This window comes from Oncorhynchus tshawytscha, linkage group LG27 (genome assembly GCF_018296145.1).
Source record: "Oncorhynchus tshawytscha isolate Ot180627B linkage group LG27, Otsh_v2.0, whole genome shotgun sequence".
Taxonomy (NCBI): Eukaryota; Metazoa; Chordata; class Actinopteri; order Salmoniformes; family Salmonidae; genus Oncorhynchus; species Oncorhynchus tshawytscha.
In genome coordinates, this window is record NC_056455.1 from 3,629,560 (window position 1) to 3,654,802 (window position 25,243).

Here is a 25,243-nt window from a genome sequence, read left to right on the forward strand (position 1 = left end):
TTGAACCATTTCCATGACTTGATTGTATGTTTTGGATAATTGTCTTGCTGCATGACCCAGCTGCGCTTCAGCTTCAGCTCACAGGCGGATGGCCTGACATTATCCTGTAGAACTCTCTGATACAGAGCAAAATTCATAGTTCCTTTAATTAAGGCAAGTCATCCAGGTCCCGAGGCAGCAAAGCATCCCCAAACCATCACACTATCACGTCCATGCTTGACCGTTGGTATAAGGTTCTTACTGTGGAATGCAGTGTTTGGTTTTTGCCAGGCATAATGGGACCCATCTCGTCCAAAAAGTTATACCTTTGACTAATCTGTCCATAATACATTTTTGATGATCATTCAGGTGCTTTCAGGTGCTTTTTGGCAAACTTGAGTCAACTTTTGGACATGATGGGTCCCATTATGTCTGCAGCAAGACAATGATCCAAAACACACAATCAAGTCATGAAAATGGTTCAAAAGCAACACATTGGATGTTTTGGAATGGCTTAGTCAAAGTCCAGACCTAATCCCAATTGAGATGTGGCAGGACTTTAATTGAGCAGTTCATACTTGAAAACCCACAAATGTCACTGAATTAAAGCAGTTCTGCATGCAACAATACTATTTTGTGGGACTGTAACGGCATACTGTGTAGTAATCGTACTGCATACCATTTACAACGTACTGTTGCAGTAAAAAACGAATATCAGCATACTAGGCCTATCCTACTGGGATCACGTCAGCTAATGTACAACTGCGTTGATTCCTGCCATTCAATCCTTTTGGTACAGCGCATGCCCTCACCTGTTTATCAGCTGTTGTCAGACACATGTGGGTCTCGAAAGAAGATTCTTGTCCTATTTTCAAAAGGGGAGTTGTCTAGGTCAAAAGCAACTCTCGAACCTAAGGAGAGTTATTTTTCACTTTTGAAAGCTGTGATTTTTGTGTTTTTTCTTGTCCTTGGTTACACTGGGTTCACCCTGCGAAAATAGGACGGTATCGATATCACGCTACTACACTCGACCACGGCCCCACTTCACTAATCACACTGAGAGTCTCTCACCGATTAAAAATGAAAAAATTGAATGAACTGCAATCCTGATTTGACAGCTGCCCTGAAATGCCTTTAGACTACACAAGGGGTAGAGTGGAGGGAATTGGGATCTTAGCCCAAATACACTGAGATTGCTGGCTGTAGAGTCCCATTTTCTGTGTGATAATTTGATGGGTAGTACTGGGTCAAGGAGTCTTTCGGTATGTCCTTGAAGTAAGTGGGGAGGCAAGATAAAATGTGAGTCAAGATTTTTCAAACTCCTTACTATATTATTTTCACTAGGTACCATATGAATAACTACCTGAACAAATGCTAAATTCAAATATTTGTTCTTATTGTCGTGAAAAGTAGGTAAATCAGTAACACCTGATTTGGAAAAACTCCTTATTTTAATTGTGACCCAAGACCACTCCCGACCTGCATGACAATAAGGAGTTCTCGTCTAAGCCTCTACTTACATTTGTTAGGGAATTTTCATGAAACTACTATAATTGAACACTTAGACAACACATTCATCACAGGCCTTCAGAGATGGACTTTGCTACTTTTGAACAAACGCCAAATGGGAGCATCTCCCCCCTCCTTCCGAACTGACATCATCTCCCAAAGAGTTGTCTCTCGTCCGTCTTCAGAGAGAGATTAAAGACTGACAGATCTCCTGTCTCATCTCCCAGGTGTAGACACCTAGTCCAGACTCCCCCAAGTGCCATTCTCTGACTCTCTCAATCCAAAGTAACTCCCAAGTGACTCTCAATGATCTGGTCTCATTATTTGTCAAAGAAGATAGGGATTGAAGTGTTAAAAGTGGCATACAGATGTGTACTATCTTAAATTGACTAGTTTCTCACAGCATGAAAATAATCCCGCAGAGAATGTGAATTATTATGTGGATTTTAATTCATGAACGTTTTTGTAGATGTTGATTACTGTTTCTTTAGGACAAATAGTTTTACATTTCAAAGTGGAAATTGCTAACTTTAGAACCATTTTTAATCGTCAAATACACTACAATTCGCATTTTCTGCTGCGCAACAGAGTGATTCAATTAAGATAGCACATCTACATTGACTTTGGATTTGTTGAGAGGTATAGTGTAGGATCCTACAGTGCAGGATGATTCAGACTGCCGTAGGCCATGGGAAGTGAGAGCTATGATGCAGTTTAACAAGTAATGCAGGGGGTCAAATCTGCGTTTCTTAAACTGCTGCGGTGACCTTTGTTTGCCAAACATCTGCCTAAGAACCAGTTCCAAATTGGAAACATTCAGAGAGTCCTTTTGTCACTACTCAGTGCATGATAGAGACGCTCAAACAAGCTGCATATGTTAAATAAGGGTCGCACGGTGGAGTTTCACTCGCAGGTTGAATGTTTTTTAGAGAGACTACTAACTGGGCACACACTGGTTGAAATGTTGTTTCCATGTCATTTCAAATGAAATTCCATTGAACCGACGTTGAATTGACGTCGGGAAGAACAGGGTCAAAACTCACACTTTTCATATTTTTCCTAATTACTCAGAGATCGATAGATACCATATTTTACGACAAACAACATATACAGGTCCTCTACCGTTAGCAACTGTCATTTCATTTCTGTAGTAAATTAGTTTCAATTAAATAGACCAAGAATAGAATTACCAAAACGTTACTTTTTTCTACCTGCCGGTGGGAGTAACGGCAACCTTGGGAAGGAAGTAACAGCTGGCGAGAAGTGCACAATATCTGTCTTATCTCCATGTTTTTGGTTTGTAATGCTCATTACTTTCACCAAATGTATTATCAGACATAATTTCTTGTTTATGTCAATTTGAATAATTAATGCTGTAGGTTCATATTTTATGAAAATGAACCATGGGTCAACATCGCAATGTTGCAAAACCACAATATTTTGCCCTACAATATTGATCAGATAATAGCTATATTAACCATTATTTTCTTATCTCACTTTAATGGGAATGTAGTAGGAGATGTTCTTCACCATTTTCAAAGACTATTCAAGCTTAAATCAATGTGTCCATAAAGAACCAGGGCTGCATCCGGGATGGAACCCTATTCCCTATTTAGTGCATTACTTTTGACAAGGGCCTACAGGGCACCATTTCAGATGCAGGCCAGTTTTTCCAATAAGCAATAACCCCCTAAGGAGTGAGGAAAGGAACCAGTGGTACCTTTACTGCTCTCACGTTTATATTTTTACTATCCTTAATCTTTTTTTGTTATTCTTTCCTTCCTCTCTATAAAAGTTGTGGTGCCGGCTGGTCACGGCAGCATATAACTATTTCCACGTGACAAACTTCTTCTGGATGTTTGGGGAGGGTTGCTACCTGCATACAGCCATCGTGCTCACCTACTCCACCGACAAGCTACGCAAGTGGATGTTCATCTGCATTGGGTGGTGTGAGTAGCCTACACTTAGTTGATCGAAGGAAAGACGGATGTGCACTGATTTATTCATTCGACTGATCACAAAGAATGGAAGTCAACTGTAACAGAGACCATGTGTGATGTTTTACAGGCATCCCTCTTCCAATCATCATTGCATGGGCCATTGGCAAGCTTTACTACGACAACGAAAAGTAAGTAAAATATGGTTTCTTTCTCATTCTCTCCATCTCTATTTATGCCCCTGTGCAATCCATTTGTCTTTGGAATCAGGCAACAATCTTGTCCGTGTCTAGCTCCCCTCAGATCCATCAGAGTGATACTTGTAGTGGATGAGAGATGGATGTCACCCAATCATCTCCTTAACTTTCTGCATTAAACAATCAATTCATCCTCATTTTAAGGGAGTCTTGGTGAACCTGTAACCTGTAATTGCTCTGCATACAGAATAGCAGGTTGACATTTATTGTCATGAGTCTTGTCTAGGTGGCAGAACATTGCAATTTCCCCTCAGATAGGCCAGCTGCAAAGTCAAAATTGGCTGTATTGTTAAAGTTTATGAAAACAATCACCTTTTTGGTTTTAATTTTAGGTTAGGGTTAGGCATTCGGGCTAGCAGTGTGGTTAAGGTTAGGATTAAGGTTAAGGTTAGGTTTAAAATCCAATTTTGGGAATTTGTGGCTGTGCCAGCTAGTGACCACTCTGCAGAGCTGCCTCCAGAACAAGATTCATGATGAAAAACACTATCCTGCTACAGAATATGGGATCCATTGACCAATGTGAATCCATACCCATTACCAATGTGAACGCTAATCTGAGAGTGACCTAGTGTGCCCAATAAATAATAGATGAATGTGTCGGTTATACCATTACTGTAGTAATGATCCATTGATGAGGCCTTAGAAATGTACTATAGATGTGTTTTATGATGAGAAATACTGTCATTAGAGCATTAGTGTGTGAAGATCCCATGATGACACATCAGATAAGATAAATCATTTGCTCAAAAGATACGTACCTGCAGTCAAAGATATAACTCTGATTTAAATGCTTATTTTATAGCAAGGCACTTCATCATAACTCAGTGGCATTGTGGTTAGTGTCCACCCTTAGATTGGAAGGTTGGGAGTTTGATCATCAGCTGAATCATACCAAAGAGTTTAAAGATGGGACTTGATGCGTCTCTGCTTTGCACTCAGCATTAAGGAGATTTAACGGCCGTAGCCATGGGAAGTAGGGGTGCTGAGGGTGCTGCAGCACCCCCTGATAAGTCTGAAAAATAGTGCACTGGGCCGTTAATAGTCCTGTATTAGCGGACCAATATAGCCAGTCTAACAGTCTGCAGCCTGGGTAAAAACGTGTCCCTCACCCCCGTCGAATAAAAAAATCGCAGCACCCCTACCCTAGTTCCCGCTTCTATGGGTAAGGCCCTTCCACAGACTAGTGTTCTGTCCGGGGGTATATTTCATTATCGCCTCAACAGGAATCTGACAGTTTCCACTTCATCACATCGGAGTGTCTCGCTTACACACGGGTTGCCGTGATACCCACCCTCCGAATCCTGTTAGTTTGTTTTTCATAATGCTCAGCGGGACGAAAACAAACCTCTATCCAGACACAGTTCTCTCTCTCTCTCTCTCTCTCTCTCTCTCTCTAACAACAAGGTGAAGACAGAACAAATTAATAATTCACTCCACTGAATTGAGTCTGTAGAATGAGTGAATCTGGAGCTTCTCATCCCCTTGGAGTGTGTCTACTTTTCCTTTTTTCCTCCCTTTGTTTTTACAGCAAAATTCTTTGTTTTAGGTGATTTCTGTTGCTGGAGAGGAGTGCTGTGCTTTACAAAGGCCTCTATTGTTCTCTGCCAGTACTGGCTTTAATAGGCTATGCCCTCTCACCAACCTCTGATATCAATTAACGTGATTGGCCGTGGCCCATCCTCGTTTTTGTCAACAATAAAGAATTGTTGGCAAAGGTCCCGCAGTCTGCTTTGTCATTGAAAAAATGTGATTGGTTGACCTTCTGACATCGTCCAGTATGATTGGCTCAATTCTCTGTGTTTTAAATTGCAGGTGCTGGTTTGGGAAGAAGGCAGGAGTGTACACAGATTACATCTACCAGGGCCCAATGATCCTGGTGTTGCTGGTAAGACAGTGTTACACAATCCTTTTCACATTTCTCCTCCTTGTATAGACATAGTGTTCTAGCCTTGTCGTTGAAAACTGCCAAAACAACATTACTGTTCACTCAAGAAAAAAATTGTGTTTCGAGGTCAAGTAATTGCTTCAAAACAAACAGTAGAAAGGTCGATGGTGTGTGAACTTTATACCGCAGCCTTCCAACGTACACACTCACATGTAGTAATACCATCATGTGAAGCTATTTGAATGACGTGACACCTACTACACATACGCAGAACTGACTGGGTCGTTTGGAATGAATATGACGTATGAGGAATATATATGAATAGTATATGATTTGCAGAATGCTAAACTGTAACTGTTTTAGCTCAGCTTAACTATCTTAACACATACAGTGCCTTGCGAAAGTATTCGCCCCCCTTGAACTTTGCGACCTTTTGCCACATTTCAGGCTTCAAACATAAAGATATAAAACTGTATTTTTTGTGAAGAATCAACAACAAGTGGGACACAATCATGAAGTGGAACGACATTTATTGGATATTTCAAACTTTTTTAACAAATCAAAAACTGAAAAATTGGGCGTGCAAAATTATTCAGCCCCTTTACTTTCAGTGCAGCAAACTCTCTCCAGAAGTTCAGTGAGGATCTCTGAATGATCCAATGTTGACCTAAATGACTAATGATGATAAATACAATCCACCTGTGTGTAATCAAGTCTCCGTATAAATGCACCTGCACTGTGATAGTCTCAGAGGTCCGTTAAAAGCGCAGAGAGCATCATGAAGAACAAGGAACACACCAGGCAGGTCCGAGATACTGTTGTGAAGAAGTTTAAAGCCGGATTTGGATACAAAAAGATTTCCCAAGCTTTAAACATCCCAAGGAGCACTGTGCAAGCGATAATATTGAAATGGAAGGAAGTATCAGACCACTGCAAATCTACCAAGACCTTGCCGTCCCTCTAAACTTTCAGCTCATACAAGGAGAAGACTGATCAGAGATGCAGCCAAGAGGCCCATGATCACTCTGGATGAACTGCAGAGATCTACAGCTGAGGTGGGAGACTCTGTCCATAGGACAACAATCAGTCGTATATTGCACAAATCTGGCCTTTATGGAAGAGTGGCAAGAAGAAAGCCATTTCTTAAAGATATCCATAAAAAGTGTTGTTTAAAGTTTGCCACAAGCCACCTGGGAGACACACCAAACATGTGGAAGAAGGTGCTCTGGTCAGATGAAACCAAAATTGAACCTTTTGGCAACAATGCAAAATGTTATGTTTGGCGTAAAAGCAACACAGCTCATCACATTGAACACACCATCCCCACTGTCAAACATGGTGGTGGCATCATCATGGTTTGGGCCTGCTTTTCTTCAGCAGGGACAGGGAAGATGGTTAAAATTGATGGGAAGATGGATGGAGCCAAATACAGGACCATTCTGGAAGAAAACCTGATGGAGTCTGCAAAAGACCTGAGACTGGGATGGAGATTTGTCTTCCAACAAGACAATGATCCAAAACATAAAGCAAAATCTACAATGGAATGGTTCAAAAATAAACATATCCAGGTGTTAGAATGGCCAAGTCAAAGTCCAGACCTGAATCCAATCGAGAATCTGTGGAAAGAACTGAAAACTGCTGTTCACAAATGCTCTCCATCCAACCTCACTGAGCTCTGAGCTCGAGCTGTTTTGCAAGGAGGAATGGGAAAAAATTTCAGTCTCTCGATGTGCAAAACTGATAGAGACAAACCCCAAACGACTTACAGCTGTAATCGCAGCAAAAGGTGGCCCTACAAAGTATTAACTTAAGGGGGCTGAATAATTTTGCACGCCCAATTTTTCAGTTTTTGATTTGTTAAAAAAGTTTGAAATATCCAATAAATGTCGTTCCACTTCATGATTGTGTCCCACTTGGTGTTGATTCTTCACAAAAAAATACAGTTTTATATCTTTATGTTTGAAGCCTGAAATGTGGCAAAAGGTCACAAAGTTCAAGGGGGCCGAATACTTTCGCAAGGCACTGTATCTCCCCTTAAGCAAGTTGAAATATGTGAGCTATTATCTCATGCCTTTTCCCTACATAACTCATCAGATACTCACACAGCGTTGGGACACGATTTAAAATATCTTACTAGCAGGCTATATTTTAATGTAAAAAAATGTATTTGATTGATTTTCCCTTAAAACCGCAGTCAATCAAGCTAAAACCGTTACTCGTTGTTTGGCAGATGGTTTTCATTTGATATTTATTTGATATTTATTAGTTTGCTCAGAATTATGTTGGAGAATTCTGTTTGAGATGCAGCGCTCATTGCAAAAGTTGAGACACCTACTCATTCCAGGGTTTTTCTTTGACTATTTTCTACATTGTAGAATAATAGTGAAGACATCAAGTCTATGAAATAACACATACGGAATCATGTAGTAACCACAAAAGTGTTAAACAAATTGAAATGTATTTGTGAATGGAGATTCTTCACAGTAGCCACCCTTTGCCTTGATGACAGCTTTCCCTAAGTGTTTGTCTTTCCCATGCAGATTTAACAGATTTATAATCTATACCACTCAGTAAAAAATTAAAATAAATATAGACTTTATTTGGCACCGGTCTCCTTGCATCACTTAAAGCCCACTACAGTTATTTCCAGCGCAGACAAATATTGTTTTATTAAATGTTTCTCTCTCATAACTGACCAATTTAAATTCTGACCAATTCTTAATTCTTATTTTCTCTCTGTTTTCAGATCAACTTCATATTCCTCTTCAACATTGTGAGAATCCTCATGACCAAGCTGAGAGCCTCCACCACCTCAGAGACAATACAGTACAGGTGAGCCAGAACCAGGGCCGCAAACTCCCTTTACAGTGCACTACTTTTGAACAGGCCCCCACAGGTAGTGCTTCACATTTTATTGTGTTACAAAGTGGGGTTAACATGCATTTAATTGTTATTTTATTGTCAACTATCTAGACCATCTACATGTTAAAGGGGAATATTTTTTTAATTTTATAACAATAAATCACTAAAATACCTTGATTAGATAAGTATCCCCCCTGAGTCAATACATGCTAGAAACACCTTTGGCAGCGATTACAGCTTTGAGTCTTCTTGGGTAAGTCTCATAAGAGCTTTGCACACCTGTACTGTACAATAGTTGCCCATTATTATTTTCAAAATTCGTAAAACGCTGTCAAGTTGTTGGGGATCATGGCTAGGCAGGCATTTTAAAGTCTTGGCATAGATTTTTAAGCAGATTTAAGTCAAAACTGTAACTTTCCCACTCAGGAACATTCACTCTCTTCCTGGTAAGCAACTCTAGTGTAGATGTGGCTTTGAATTGTAGGTTATTGTACTGCTGAAAGGTGAATTCCTCTCCCAGTGTCTGGTGTAAAGCAGACTGAAGCAGGTGTTCCTCTAGGATATTTTGCTTAGCTCCATCCCAGTCTTTGCCGATGTCAAGCATACCCATACCATGATGTAGCCACCACCATGCTTGAAAATAAGGAGCCAGTTATTCAGTGATGTGCTGTGTTGGATTTTCTGCAAACGTAAGGCCTTGCATTTAGGCCAAAAGTGTATTCCTCAGCCGTGTTTTGTTCATTCTTTTTGTTTTTTTTTGTGTGACTTTTGTGCCTTGTTGCATACATATGCATGTTTTTTATATTTTATATTATTTTCACTCTGTCATTTAGGTAATTATGGTGGAGTCACTACAATGTTGTAGTTTTCTCCCATCACAGCCATTGAACTCTGTAGCTGTTTTAACGTCACCAATGGCCTCGTGGATGACATCTTTAAGCAGTTTCCTTCCTGTCCTGTACCTCAGTACAGAAGCACGACTGCATGTTTGATGTGTCTGGGAGATTTAATACATAATCCACAGCATAGTTATTAACTTGACCATGCTTAAAGATATATTCTATGTCTGATTTGTTAGTGTTACCCAACTACCAATCATTGCCCTTCTATAAGAGGCTTTTGAAAAGCTCCCTGGTCTTTGTAGTTGAATATGTGCTTGAAATGTAATACTTGACTGAGCGACCTTACAGATGCTGTATGTATGGGGACAAAGGAAGGAGTAGTCACAAAATCATGTCAAACCCTATTAGTCCATATAACTTATTATACTATTTGTTGAGCCAAATTTGACTTATGAACTCATTTAGGCTTGCCTAAACAAAGGGGGTGAATACTTATGCAATGACTATATTTTAATTATTACATTTTTTATTAACTTCTAAACAGTATTTTCTGATCAATGACAAAAAAAATACAATTAAATCGGTTTCAATCCCACTTTGTAAAAGCAACAAAATGTGGAAAAGAATTGAAAGGGGGGTGTAGACTTTCTATAGGCAGTAGGGTTTGGGATATATAGCCAGGGTCAGCTGGGGCAGCCCCAGCTGTAAAGTAAACATCAATGGGCTGTTAATGAATACACACCAGGAAAAAAACATCAATGGCCTCGCTGGAAGAAACCTAAGAATCGATACCTGTCTGGTTGAGTTGCAGTAATTGATTGTTGTGTGGAGGCAGGTGGGGTGGGAGTGTGTGTGTGTGTGTGTGTGTGTGTGTGTGTGTGTGTGTGTGTGTGTGTGTGTGTGTGTGTGTGTGTGTGTGTGTGGCTGCATCATCAGAAACCATCACACCCTTCACAGCTACTGTATACCAGCTCCTTAGATTTCCACAACTGGCTAACACACCATGCTGACTATTCATAAGCAATAATAACTTTCACACCTTTTTATTGGTACAGTAAGATCAGACAGTTTGACTGACTCCTTGGATAATGAAACCAGAGTCACAGACGCTGCATGGGGTCATCTGACTGGAAAATAGCCAAGCAAACATCCTCGCTCATTATTGTAATTTAATGGAGTCATTTGTCAATCACACTTCTTATTGCGCAAATTCAATTTGGCCTCAGCCTTCCTTACCCTTCAGCCAGCTTTCAGCCTGCCTTATTATCTTTATAGTGCAGTACTTTTAACTAGGGCCGGCCATGGTCAAAAGTAGTGCACTATGTAGGGAATAGGGTGCCATTTTGTGTCTCTCGTGCCATTGAGCCTCTGCTAGTGCTCCTCTATTGGACTCTGCTGGTCAGCACTTCACTTGTGATGTGCCGAAGAATGAGAAGCCATTATGACCTAGAACATGACCTAGTCCTCATACATTAACCCCTTGGTGGGCCGTATAGCTGGTATGCACCACAGCAATGCACTTCCACTGTTATTCAACTGGGAGTTGGATGAGTTGAAAGAATTCGTCAGTGTCACATTACTTTAGGCCATGTTAGAAATTGAAATTGTACATTCCTTTTGTGCCCAATTCGCATCAGTATAGATGAGATGGCAGTACGGCGACATGCTATCTCTGACAGCGCTGGGTAACATTTTCAGACATCGGGGTCTTTCTGCATGCAGGTGATGGGCACAGCTACCACGCACTCATTCACAGGTGCGAGAGCGCCATGGGGCGGCAGAGGATGACACACATGCACACAGGCGTTCACACGGCATACACATGGCATGCACGGCACACGCACACACACAAAAGCACAAAACAAACGCACAGCATATCTATGTCTCATCATAGCAAGTTTAAGAACATAAATATGTTAACAGAACAATTAAATTGGGAGTTATTCATCTACCTGTTATAGCGGACTATGAGGTATTTGCAATATGCATGTGAACTGGGAACTGTTGCCATGGTTTGAACATGTAATCCCACACCCAGTGTGGAATCAAAGTATTGAAGGAACTTGACAAACATTATCACTACCCTAGGTATGTTGACACCATAAATCCAAACTACCCACGCCAGTATTGTCAGTGCTCTCATGAACCATGCAATCACTGAACAGGAGAACCAAAAATTTGGCAGCCATTATCAAATTAGTATTGACTCACTAGTTGTCTGGCAGGTCTATTCTAGCCATCTATTTGTGTTGCTAGTACGACTCCGTGTCTGTGTCTTATTGACTCTAGTTGGCAGCCAAGTCTTTATTTAATAACGTGACTCTTGTGTTACTGTGTGTCCATCAGGAAAGCGGTGAAGGCCACTCTGGTGCTGCTGCCTCTCCTGGGCATCACCTACATGCTATTTTTTGTCAACCCCGGAGGGGAGGATGAGGTCGCCCAAATAGTCTTCATCTACTTCAACTCCATTCTGGAGTCTTTTCAGGTATGCCCAGGCCCAATGAAAAGTGTTATAAAGGGTTTGGGAACTTGTTTTACGCTGTCAACATTCTGAAGCGTATAACGATATATAAAACATAATGTGTGTGAAGGTGTCAAAGAAATATTTGTAGGCCGCAGTACAATGTAGTGCTGCTCACACTGCTCATCTTTATCGTCAATGTTCAACACTCGTTCTCTCTCCTCCCCCTCTCCATCTTTTTATCTCTGTCTTCACCCCCTCTCGCCATCTTTCCCTCGGTCTCTGTCCTCCAGGGCTTTTTCGTGTCAGTGTTTTACTGCTTCCTGAACAGCGAGGTAAGCAGATTAATGTTTTGTCCCATGATCTCCCACCGCTCACACTGTACCTGTAAATGCTTTTTTCTTAACCAATCCCTTCCTCCCCTTATCCCCCCCCTCCCTCTCATTCCTCCCAGGACTAATGGAAACATGTCCACTTGGCACCATTTCATGCAGAGCTAAAAATGCCCTAAAAATGTATTGTGTTGTCTAAAATTCAAGCCTTAGCAGCAGGGTTACCTTGGACATACAGATTGCCTCCACTAAACATCAGCATCAATAGGATCACAATGAGCTTCACCCCGGCCTAACTCATATATACACACCCCATGTCAGAGGCTGCATGGTGCCCAGGTCAAAGGTAGAGTAGTATATTAGGAATAGGCTGCCATTTCCAATTAGCCTATAAATGGATTTATCATAAAATATTAAATCGGTGAGAAACCTAAATCTCGCATGAGTTACAAAAGATTGTTTGCCCTAAAACCTGAGAAATCCTTTGGGAGAGCTGTGAATGTAGCCTTGCTACACAGCTTGATGTAAACATTGCAGTTACCTCCTTCTCAGCTCTCCCATTCTCCCTGGAGCAATCTGTCTCAACTGGAGACTGCCCGTGTCATGTCTCATGGATCACTCATCCGAGTATTTTGGTTTATAAATGCATTTATTTTACCTCAGCATTATATGGATAGTCGGGAAGGATGAAATGAAGCCTACACACTAACGCTGAGTAAAGATCAATGTACGTTAGAATGGCAGATATCTCCCACTGAGATGCAGTTACTTAGGACAAAAGTGGCCACTCAATAGACGTGTGCTGGCAGTTTGCTTAGCCTATCAACCTCTGTGTCTCCTGTTGGGTCACTAATGTCGAGGCAGCTGCTAATTTGTTGCTCTCGATGGTATCATGGGAACACATCCAAAGGACAAATGGTGGAGTTCAGCGGTTGTTCAAATGTTATCATGAGCGATCAGCGATCTGTGAATCAAAGCCTGAGAGGACCGAATGTTTTTCTGCCTGCTTTTTTTTTTCATCAACGACAAAGTAGGGAGAACCAGAGTAGTGCTAACCTCAGACACACAAGCACGTGTTATTGACTAGCCTTCTCTGATGTTCTACAAGAAGTGCTGTTACTCTAGCAGTAAGAATGAGAGTAGAAAGAAGTGCTGCTTTATCCGTACCAGTCAGCCGCGGCCGACTTTTAGCATTCCTATCTAGTACAGCTCTCCTTCACACTCACACAGTAGCTAATGACCTAACTGATATTAACCAACTGCACTGAAATCATGATGAGGGATTAACCTTCTCTCTTCTCCAAAATCTTATTTTAATAACTCCTATGCTGCTGGGAGACCCCTTGAAGCAATTACACACAACCCTGACTCGAATGACAGACTTAGAGCCTGCTGATAGGGGAAAACCTGGCCTAGCCAAAAACAAAGACACACTCACCTTGTGCTAACCTCACTAGCAGGGAGAAAATGGATCTGTCGGGTATCTAAGCGTGTAATCCTGAGTAAAAACCCATGTGTGAAAAGACTAAGCAATACCTGGATTGTGGTGGTAGTTATGGTGTATTTGTTGAATCACAGGTTCTCATCATTGTTGAGTCATTTTGTAGTGTGTTTCAAAGCCACTAGACCCCACAATCTGATGGACATATTGAATGTCATGACATGTATTGAATCCCATGAAAACTAAGTGGTGGTCAGAGTAAAATGTTCTCAGAACCTCCCTGCAACCTAAAAAGAAACATTCCCAGAACATGCAAAATTTTCACTTCCATTCTCAGAACGTTTTTAAAAAACTTAATGTTTTACCGGTCAGAAAACATATGGCTTCCTTCCCACAACCAGTGTGAAACCAAAAACATATATTCCTATAACACATGATTCCACATGTGAAAGGTTATGTGATCACTTATGAAAATCCACATGTGAAACATCACATGTGAAGCGTTCCAAAACCAGATTGAAATGTCACATTTGAAATCCTGTGATTTCCAGCGACTTCATAGCTTTACATAAATTGCCTTCTCTTAAAAAAGGGGTTATTTTGAAATGTTAATGGTTTGACACTCATGGCTGTGTGTAAGATTGTCAACCTGTCATGACAATAGGCTAGTTTATTTTTAACGCCCACCCACGCACAAGAAAAAGAGCAGGCCAAACTCCCAGCCTAGCCTATACGACAGTAATCACCTCTAACCTTATGTGAAACTCATATTTGCGCAGATCTGACATTTACCCACAGTAACCTGTGAATAATTACAGAGTAGAGCAAAACGGTACAAAGCCGCATACTGTTATTAGACCAACACGGGTTCTTAAACTTTTCCAGCCTAGGACCTTTTCCAAAGGGCTGGAGTACAGAGGCAAGACAAAAACAAATGTGTAACTGTCCCAATACTTTTGAACTCACTGTATGATATAAAACATATGATTAGAATGGAAAGCACAGGAAACTGCAGTAATATTGAAAGTTTTATGTCATACAAAATAACGCCATATCTCTTGTGAAATTCTGGAATTGGTTACCTCAGTAAACTGAAGGTAGCTATTCATCTCAGTTTGTATCTGTTGTTCTGCTATTTTTCTTCTGAGTTATCGTTTATATTCATTCAACTCTACACCTTTTCACACATATTACCGCCTTCTTCTTTGTTGTCATTAAACTGACAACAGTAATAGACAAAAACACTCAGTGGAGGATTATAGGCACTAGCATTGGAGTATACACAGTCACACACATTCACTTACACATGCATTCACTAATGCCACAATCTCCGCCTTGGTTGGCATTTCTTTTAAATGGATCCATTTTGCTTGCCATTTTGCCATCCAATTTGTGACAAATTTTCATGCGGATATTCTAAAATCAACATAAAGATGCAAATTTCCCCACCAGAGCTGTGTTTCCATCAAACTGACTTGTTGCAGATAAAAAGCAATGCTTCTTGACATAGGGCACGTAAAAACACTTAGTCATCTAACTTTTTATTTACAGAACAAAACCAAAAGTTCTATGTGTTTCCATCCTAGTTTTGGCACAAAAAGTGTGCGATGAACAGCAAATGTGCCCACTTGGCACGTACAGTTGAAGTCGGAAGTTTACATACACCTTATTCAAATACATTTAAACTCAGTTTTTCACAATTCCTGACATTTAATCCTAGTAAAAATTCCCTGTCTTAGTTCCGTTAGGATCACCACTTTATTTTAAGAATATGAAATGTCAGAATAATAGTAGAGAGAATGATTTATTCCAGCTTTAATTTTTTCATCACATTCCCAGTGGGTCAGAAGTTTACATACACTCAATTATTGTTTGGTAGCATTGCCTTTAAATTGTTTAACTTGGGTCAAACGTTTTGGGTAGCCTTCCACAAGCTTCCCACAATAAGTTGGGTGAATTTTGGCCCATTCCTCCTTACAGAGCTGGTGTAACTGAGTCAGGTTTGTAGGCCTCCTTGCTCGCACACGCTTTTTCAGTTCTGCCCACCAATTTTCTATGGGATTGAGGTCAGGGCTTTGTAATGGCCACTCCAATGCCTCGACTCTGTTGTCCGTATGCCATTATGCCACAACTTTGGAAGTTTGCTTGGGGTCATTGTCCATTTGGAAGACACATTTGCGACCAAACTGTAACTTCCTGACTGATGTCTTGAGATGTTGCTTCAATATATCCACATCATTTTCCTTTTTTATGATGCCATTACATTTTGTGAAGTGCACCAGTCCTTCCTGCAGCTAAGAACCCCCACAACATGATGCTGCCACCCCCATGCTTCACAGTTGGGATGGTGTTGTTCGGCTTGCAAGCCTCCCCCTTTTTCCTCCAAACATAATGATGGTCATTATGACCAAACAGTTCTATTTTTGTTTCATCAGACCAGAGGACATTTCTCCAAAAAGTACGATCTTTGTCCCCATGTGCAGTTGCAAACCGTAGCCTGGCTTTTTTTTGAGAGCAGTGGCTTCTTCCTTGCTGTGTGGCCTTTCAGGTTATGTCGATATAGGACTCGTTTTACTGTGGATGTAGATACTTTTGTACCTGTTTCCTCCAGCATCTTCACAAGGTCCTTTGCTGTTGTTCTGGGATTGATTTGCACTTTTCGCACCAAAGTATGTTCATCTCCAGGAGACAGAACGCGTCTCCTTCCTGAGTGGTATGACGGTTGCGTGGTCCCATGGTGTTTATACTTGCATACTATTGTTTGTACAGATGAACGTGGTACCTTCAGGCGTTTGGAAATTGCTCCCAAGGATGAACAAGACTTGTGGAGGTCTACCATTTTTTTATGAGGTCTTAGCTGATTTATTTTGATTTTCCCATGATGTCAAGCAAAGACACACTGAGTTTCAAGGTAGTCCTTGAAATACACCCACAGGTACACCTCCAATTGACTAAAAGTATGTCAATTAGCCTATCAAAGGCTTCTAAAGCCATAACATAATTTTCTGGAATTTTCCAAGCTGTTCAAAGGCACAGTCAACTTAGTGTATGTAAACTTCTGACCGACTGGATTTGTGATACAGATGATTTCACTTATAATTCACTGTATGTTAACAATTGTTGGAAAAATGACTTGTTTCATGCACAAAGTTGTTGTCCTAACCAAATTGCCAAAAGTATATTTTGTTAACAAGAAATTTGTGGAGTGGTTGAAAAACTAGTTTTAATGACCTGTATGTAAACTTCCGACTTCAACTGTAGCTCTAGCCAACAGCTCGCAGATACAGCTCGGAGGGTAGATTAGAAGGTTATGGATAAGACCAGGATCATTTTTGTTTTTCAACTGGCAGCCAATTTTGGATAATCATGTCCCTACCATACAAATTAAGACCATCAATAGTTATTGGAAAGGAGCATCAAGCTCATTACCGTGCACTTTCACCACCCTGTGAAGTTAATAAACTGTTAATAATAAGATAATAAACTGTGCATGCCTTGCCAAGTCACAGTCGGAGGACCGCACAACATAGCATAGCGTGAATGCAAGTTTACTTCAAAATGATGGTAGTATGTCAATATTTGCGGATAAATGCGTTTCTACTGCAATTATCACATTTTATTTCACAGACAAAAAAAAATATCCCACATATTTGGTTATGTCAACAAATTAGATGTTTCCAGCAGGCCTGACATTTTTTATCCAACGAACTTTACTCTAATAAAAAGGTGACATGGAAACCTGATTACAGCCTCTTGTGTGTGAAAGGCTTCCAGTCTCTGAGAAAAGAGCGGGAAAGTGATTCCTTTTTCCTTTTTTCCATGAAATCACTCCAGCACTCCCACACTGTACTCAAACTGTCAGGCTGCTATTCTATCTATAATCATGAATATACAGTTATCATTATTCTGTACTCCCTAATAAACACTCAAGGCTCTATTCGCAGACATAAACAAGTGTCTTTACTGTGTTCACACCCCTACTGTACACAGTCCTCATCCTCTGTGACACAATTCCTTCAATTCCACAGCCAACTGTGTGAAGTGTTCCAAAGGACCCTGCAGGGTATCACATGATAAGACAAAGTGAAAAGATAGTGCTGCTTGTTACTCTAGTTCTTTAGAAGCGGGTGAATAAACAAACACGTTGGCTTGAAATAAATATACTGGCATCTACATGTGTACAGCTTCCCAGCCTGTGAGAATGTGATAGGCGTCTTACGTAATGCCTGCGTTTTAGTAGAATCATGGATACAAACATTGTGCCTATGAGCGTTAATTGTCATAATCATAAACACTTTCCTGCTGAAGAAAGAGAATGTTATTCAAGATGTAGAAGCTCTATGGAGCACACCGTGTCATGAATATAAGTTTAGAAGGGGAACAATCCGAACATAGATTTGGATCTTTTCAGCATACTTAAACCAGGGAGCCAAAGAACATAGTGCTCCTTCTCCTTTGTAAACTAAATTATTAGTGAGAAAAGGGGTCTGTAACACGTATCCTTTGATACATCCAGTCAAAGTTTGGGCTTCTAATGAGGTTAATAAGATCCGAAAGCAAATAAGGAAAGTAGTTCTCATCATGTCACTGACTTGCTATTCGAGAATACAGGGTGGTCCTCATGGTGTAGCACAAGTTTTAACCCCATGGCATTGTCCCAACACTGTCCTCCTCTTCTCCTTGGTTACCACAAGTTGGAAGTATGGGATAAATATTTGAATTAGGTAAAAACAATTCAATGGAAACTCACTTAACCTGCCAGTTAACGATAAGTGGTATTCAATCAAACTGACATTGCCGATTATGTAGTTCCTGCCCTGAAATGTTTCTTTAGTCAACAATTACACCATCAGACCAACCAAAACCAATTTTTATTTTCTCCTTCTCTCTCTTGCCCTCTGTGCTATCCTCTCAGGTGCGTTCTGCGGTTAGGAAGAGATGGCACCGCTGGCAGGACAAGCATTCAATCAGGGCTCGAGTGGCGCGCGCCATGTCCATCCCCACGTCGCCCACGAGGGTCAGCTTCCACAGCATCAAGCAGTCATCGGCTGTTTGAGGACCAACAAAACTCTGCTTTGGCTGAAAGCCCCTGTCTAACCTCTCTCTGCCAAACACCCCTCCAACATGTCCACCACAGCAGAGCACCTCTTTCCCCTCTTCTCTCCAAACCAACCGAGGGAAACAGCTACCGCACCGTGATGGTTCACACAGGGTACACTTGGTCTGTAAACACCAACCTCACAGACCCCCTCCCAGGGGAGCGGTGACCTCTTTAGTCTCTCGCCTGCTGATATATTGAGGTACGTTCGCTCAGTGCGTTCCCTCCGAAAGCTACGGAGGCTCATGATGACAATGGCCAAACAAAGTAATGTCAGGTGCTGAATTTTTGCCAAAAGGCAGCACAGGGTATTGGTACAATCCCTGTGGCGTTGGCAGATTCAGATGAGAGGTGACGTTTGATGTCAGATCTATTTTTTTCACCTGTTCGTCAGTAAATTTAGTGTTCTCTTATTGTTTTTTTATTCTCCAAAATCCAGAAGTTGGAGTCCATATGGATGGAGTTGGAGTCCATAACAAGACTTTGAGAGTGGGAAGAAAATGGTACTGGGGCACGTGCTTGTATCAGTGTCAAATACATGATCCCTGTTGGACTGACCTGTTCAAGATCATAGACACAACCATTTGATTCTTGTTCCTTTGCATGTTTTTATTTTCTGTAGAAACATTTCTGAACTTTGAGTTGGCTATGCTTGCTGGCGCTGCAAAGGGAATGACTGCCATGGACCATTCATTTCAGGTCTGTCCAGACTACTGTCTCCAGAAAACATTCTCCCTTTCCTTCCTACTGTTTTTCTGATGGATCTTCATGGAGACCCTGTTCCGATGTGAAATCTTTGGCCTCCATTGAAGATGGATGCCTTTCCCATTATCCGTACAGCAACAACCAAGGCATTATGCACGCGGAAAAAGGGGACGTGACGTTATCCAACACTGTTGCTAATGTGAATGAACTGTGAAAATTGGTACCCACTTGTCAAAGTAATGTTCTGTTGAGTGAGGTTGTAAAAGGTGTTAATTTTCAACTGGATAAGCACTCCCTTATGAAAGCACTTTTATTTATTTCAAATTCCAAAATTCCCAGCACCGTAGTAAGACACCATCCACTTTAGCATAGCATTGTTAAAAGCCAGATTGGGAGAAATGCCAATTATTATTAAAAAAAACAAATGAATTGGGCTAGATATGTTAAGGTCTGAGAGGAACGTGGATGTTTTGGTTGATTCATCTCTACAACTTGCGTATCTTATGTGTACTAAATCCAGTGGGTACTGGTAATACTTTTTCTTGAGCCATCCATTATGAAGGACCATCAAAAATCTGATCCTCATTCCAACTCATTCCAGAACATAAAACCATTTATCAGATATTGTCATGCACATAGCACAAATTTATTTTTTTAATTACACATTCATAAGTCAAAGTAACTAGGAAAAGATGAACACAAGGTCTGGAAGATGATTGAGTGAATGCTGACTTCTTGTGGTTTGTTCTGACAAAGGGGAATAGCGTGATGCATATTCAGATAGACATTATCTAGACAGGACCAGTCTCAAATGTATTGCAGTAGGATTCACCTCTCTCTCTCTCTCGCTCTCTCCCTCTCCCTCTCTCTCTCTGAAAAATATTGTGGGAGCCCTCCCAAAAAGCTTGTGAACTTGAAGCTTCAATCTCAGGGCTCAGAGAACCAGTTGGCTTCCACACACAACCCCACACAGCACAGGATGAAACCAATTCAGACCAAAGTGCTACTTGGTGTTGTGAAGATAGCTCGGCCCAGTAGGTAGAGCTGTGAGAGGACTGTGAGAGCTATAATGGCCACAGGGACTTCTCATCTGCCCCTCTCTCTCTCACACAGACCAGCATGGTCCGCTAATTAGCTGTACCTGCAGGGAAGTCACAGCTAGTTTGGCTGACAGCTAAGAGCCAGGGAAAATTCAGGAAAGAGAGAAGAGTACCAAAGCCTGTATCCTGACACTGTTCCCTGCTGTGCAACATCTCTATGAATGCAAGTGTATGGAAGAACTGGGAATGAAATGAAAAGGGCTTTTGTGGTATACATAGAGGCAAGGATGAAAACTGGGACCAGCTGGGATTTGACTTAAAATGTTCCCCCTGGCATAGCCTTGGGAAGTAGGGGTGCAGATGTTGCTGCAGCACTACCTAATAAATCAGCATTTAAAAAAGTATAACAAAAACAGTGAAAGCACCCCCCCAAAACATCATCCTGCGACCATGCCCCTGGGCCATAGTGCACAAACAGGGACAGAAAAGGGGATTGTTGATTCGCAGATTGTCAATCTTGTTGGTTGTGTTCGTTGTTTTGATGTTTTTCTTAAGGGTTGGAAAGGCATAGAGTGCTGTTTTTCATGTATTTGTTCATACAGACCTTTGTGCTTTTTTGGAACACAACTATATACAGTATTTTCAATGTCATGTCAACCCAAAAGTTCTATGTGATGTTTAATCAATGTGGAAAACTGATTGGATATGCAAAAAGGGATTTCTGTATTTTTTTCACCCAACTTTTAACCTAAATCCAATGATAGGGTGACATTTTTGGTTGATTTCACATTGAATTCACGTTAGTTGACAACTCAACCAAATTAAAATGAAAACTAGATATTGAACTGACGTCAATACAGTGAGTATTCAGTTGAAATGCATCCTTAAGTGCTAACTGATATTAAAAACACCAAAAGAAACAAACTATTAGACACATAAACATCATCCTGACAACTCATCAAAATCCAAAATGACGCACCCTGTCACAAGACACTGTGATTATTTTGCAAAGTCATAAACAAAGCCAACCCTCCGTTGCCAGATATGTCTATAGGCAACAACAAAAAATTGATTGATCTGAATCCTTTTTTTCCTCCCAGACCATTTTGATCATTGGCATAAAGCAGTCAGAATAAAATGTGTGATTTCATTGGCAATGTTGTTTACGGATCACTTTCAGTGATAGTTATAAAACGTATTGTCAGACAGATGTATCCTATTCGCTGGAACAAATGATCACAAGAATCACAGACGCGGCTTCATCTATGTCTGCCTGTCACCTGTGGGCTCTGCTTTGTTACCCAGTCAGGGATGCTACAGTCATCTAACACACACCATGTACTCCTAAACAGCCAGGATACATAAGGTTATTACATGCATTAGATTGGAGGTTAGTCTGGAATGGAATTGCCAATGTATGATAGTGTTATCCATTCCAATTCCAGGTATCTGCCTCTGTCATGAAACTATGTTACCTCATACCAAAATGATTTACCCTGGAATTCAAAAGCCAGTTGGTTCTCTGTTATAATGTTACAAGGACCCTGTTCTACATCACTGTTTCCAGATTTTGGGGACTTGTACTCCAAACACAATGTAATTCTATTCTGAACACATATTCCAGTTATCATAACCAGATGCTATTGAAAATCTTTTCAATCAAATGCAGTATTTCAGTATTTTGTAGCAAATGGACTTTTTGGCTATTTTCCTTCCTTTTCCAGGAAACAGGAATATTTTCCTTATTATTATAGGTGTCTCTCAAAGTGTGTCGTAGTCAGCATACTACTCTAATATAGTAATTACATTGAAAACGGCTCTCATTATCCAGTATACAGTACACAGACGGCTTCATAATGAATTCCAGTTATTTGCACAAATGCTATTAGTGTAGTCAGCTGTCATACCACTGAGTGTCAGCAACATCGGTGTGATCAAATGTTTTCTTGTTTTTCTTTGCCATTCCCTAAATAGTCTGTGGTCACAAACATCCTCCAAAGACACGAGCGCAGCTATCTAGTCAATAGGCTGTTCTTATTTCTTGCCCTATTTCTTCATTTCAATAAGAAATGCTGCTGCCCTTTCGATTGTTTGATTTGTTTTCCTTAATTGTGCAGAGGGGAATTGTCCCATTGCTCTCGATGCAGTTCTAGTTACTATAACAACGATGTAAGTATGTGTTCTTTCTCGGGTATGTACGTTGCGTTTGTCTTTTGTGAAGGTCTAAGAAGCGAAAACATTTGTATTTATTTCAATGTCACAGAATTGTATATTTATCACATGATTTAAAGGGTACAGCTTTTGTTGAAGGACACAGGCCAACATTACCTATGACGTAGATTGATAAATACATCTAATTGTGTCAACTTAAGATTTTGTAATGATGAAAGGTGCGATACGTAGGTTGATGTCATTTTTTTCACTTTTGTTTGATAATGTTGCAATTCAATTTTCTTTCCTCTTTCAATGTCCAAGAAAGAAAAATTATATTTATTATGTTTATGAATCTACTTGTTCAATGTTGGAAAGCGTTGAGGAGTTGTACAGAGTTTGTAAAATAAAATATATAGCAATCTAATACGAGAAATGTGGAGAGTTCAAAATATATGGAACAGTGCTACTACATAAATTGTGCATTAAAATGTTTTTTTAACAAACCAAAAAAATCTGTCCATTCCTCTCTTCCATATGACATAACTTCTCACTGAAATCATTGTGCAATAACATTTTACATAATATTACATTTTTCACTTCAGAAAAGAGACAGCAAGTTATTCTAAGTGACAATGAATGAGTGATACCACAGAGTGTAATGTCATTCAATAGAATATACTTGACACGAGTGAGACGTTTCACAGATTCTTGTGGTGGCATACAGTGCCTTCAGAAAGTATTTACACCCCTTTACAATTTCCACCTTTTGTTGTGTTACAAGGTGAGATTCAAATGTAGGTTTCTGTCATCAATCTACACAGAATACTCTGTAATTTCAAAGTGGAAGACAAATTCTAACATTTGTAAAAAGAAAAATATGAAGGAAAAAAAACAAATATATCTTGATTACATAAGTATTCAACTCCCTGAGGCAATACATGTTAGAATCACCTTTGACAGCAATTACAGATATGAGTATTTCTGAGTGAGTCTCTAAGAGATTTGCACACCTGGATTGTACAATATTTACACTTGAAAAAAAAAAGATTCTCCAAGTTGGTTGTTGATTATTGCCATAGATTTTCATGCCGATTTAAGTCAAAACTGTAACTAGGCCACTCAGAAACATTTATTGTTGTCTGGGTAAGCAACTCCAGTGTATATTTGGCCTTGTGTTTTAGGTTATTGTCCTGCTGAAAGATGCATTTTTCTGTTGGAAAGCAGACTGAAAAAGGTTTTCCTTTTACAGTAGCTCTATTCTGTTTATTTTTATCCTAAAAACAACTTGATAGTCCTTGCTGATTACAAGCATACACATAACATGATGCAGCTACCACCATGCTTGAGTTAGGAAGGACGTCTATCTTTGTAGTGACTGGGTGTTTTGATACACCATCTAAAGTGTAATTAATAACTTCACCATGCTCAATGTCTGCTTTTTTAATGTTTACCCATCTATCAATAGGTGCCCTTCTTCGCAAGGCATTGGAAAAAGTCCCTGGTCTTTGTGGTTGAATCTGGGTTTGAAATTCACTTCTCGACTGAGGGACCTTACAGATAATTGCATGTATTTTGGTATTTGGTATTTTTTTAGGATCCCCATTAGCTGTTGCAAAAGCAGCAGCTACTCTTCCTGGGGTCCACACAAAACATGAAACATAATACAGAATGATATAATACAGAACATCATTAGACAAGAACAGGTCAAGGACAGAACTACATACATGTGTGGGGTACCGAGATGAGGTAGTCATTCAAAAGTCATGTTACACACTGTTATTGTACACAGAGTGATTCCATGCACCTTATTATGCGACTTGTTACAAAAATATTTGCTCATTAACTTATTTAGGCTTGCAAAGGGGTTGAATACTTATTGTCTAAGGACATTTCAGCTTTTCCTTTTAAATTAATTAGTAAAAAAAAAACATAATTCCACTTCACATTATTATGTGTAGGCCAGTGACACAAATTCTAATAAATTTGAAATTCAGGCTGTTATACTACAAAATGTGGAAAAAGTCAAGGGGTGTAAATACGTTCTGATGGCGATGTATCATAAAGATCCTATAATTAGGGCCCTGTGTTTTGTGCAATCATGGGAATTCCTGGATATGAACCTTTTATTTAGTTTTACTCAATTGAGAGACTTTTTGCCCCCTTTGTGTAACGCACTTCTATGAGTAGTGGGTGCGGAGTCAGGCGCAGGGAACAGAGGGTAAAGGACAATTGTTTTTTATTCCGGTGCAGGAAAACGGTCACGCCAAAATGCCAGGCGCATAACAAAGACCGGCCCAAAAACAGGACCCAACCAGTCCGGAGAAAAACAACAGAATCGCACAACCACAAAACACGAACAGAGGAAATAAGCCCGCACAAAAGCAGGCGGGCATCACCAGCTTAAATAGCCCAACTTAAACCTAAACAAGAAACAGGTGTAACCAATAAGACAAAACCAACAGAAAAGGGAAAAGGGATCGGTGGCAGCTAGTAGACCGGTGACGTCGACCTCCGAACGTCGCCCGAACCGGAAGAGGAGCCACCTTCGGTGGGAGTCCACCCCCTGATGCACGGCTCCCGCAGCGCGCCGACACCGGCCTCGAGGGCGATCCGGATGGAGGCGATGGAAATCCTTCAACAGTGACGGATAAAAGATGTCCCCCACCGGTACGCAGCACCTCTCCTCCGAACCGTACCCTTCCCAGTCCACGAGGTACTGCAGGCCCCTCACCCAGCGTCTA

The 25,243-nt window shown here is 40.5% G+C and overlaps 1 protein-coding gene across 1 annotated transcript in view; it reads left to right on the forward strand.

Moving 5' to 3' along the window:
* Positions 1-23,005, forward strand: part of LOC112225893 (corticotropin-releasing factor receptor 1-like) — a 162,467-nt gene extending 139,462 nt beyond the window's left edge. The window contains exons 8-14 of the mRNA XM_024390012.2: positions 3,284-3,437; positions 3,556-3,616; positions 5,495-5,567; positions 8,314-8,399; positions 11,618-11,756; positions 12,026-12,067; positions 18,421-23,005. Of these exons, the coding sequence (XP_024245780.1) occupies positions 3,284-3,437; positions 3,556-3,616; positions 5,495-5,567; positions 8,314-8,399; positions 11,618-11,756; positions 12,026-12,067; positions 18,421-18,561 (696 nt within the window). The 3' untranslated portion in view covers positions 18,562-23,005. The remainder of the gene's footprint in view (positions 1-3,283; positions 3,438-3,555; positions 3,617-5,494; positions 5,568-8,313; positions 8,400-11,617; positions 11,757-12,025; positions 12,068-18,420) is intronic.
* The last annotated feature ends 2,238 nt before the right edge of the window (positions 23,006-25,243 follow it).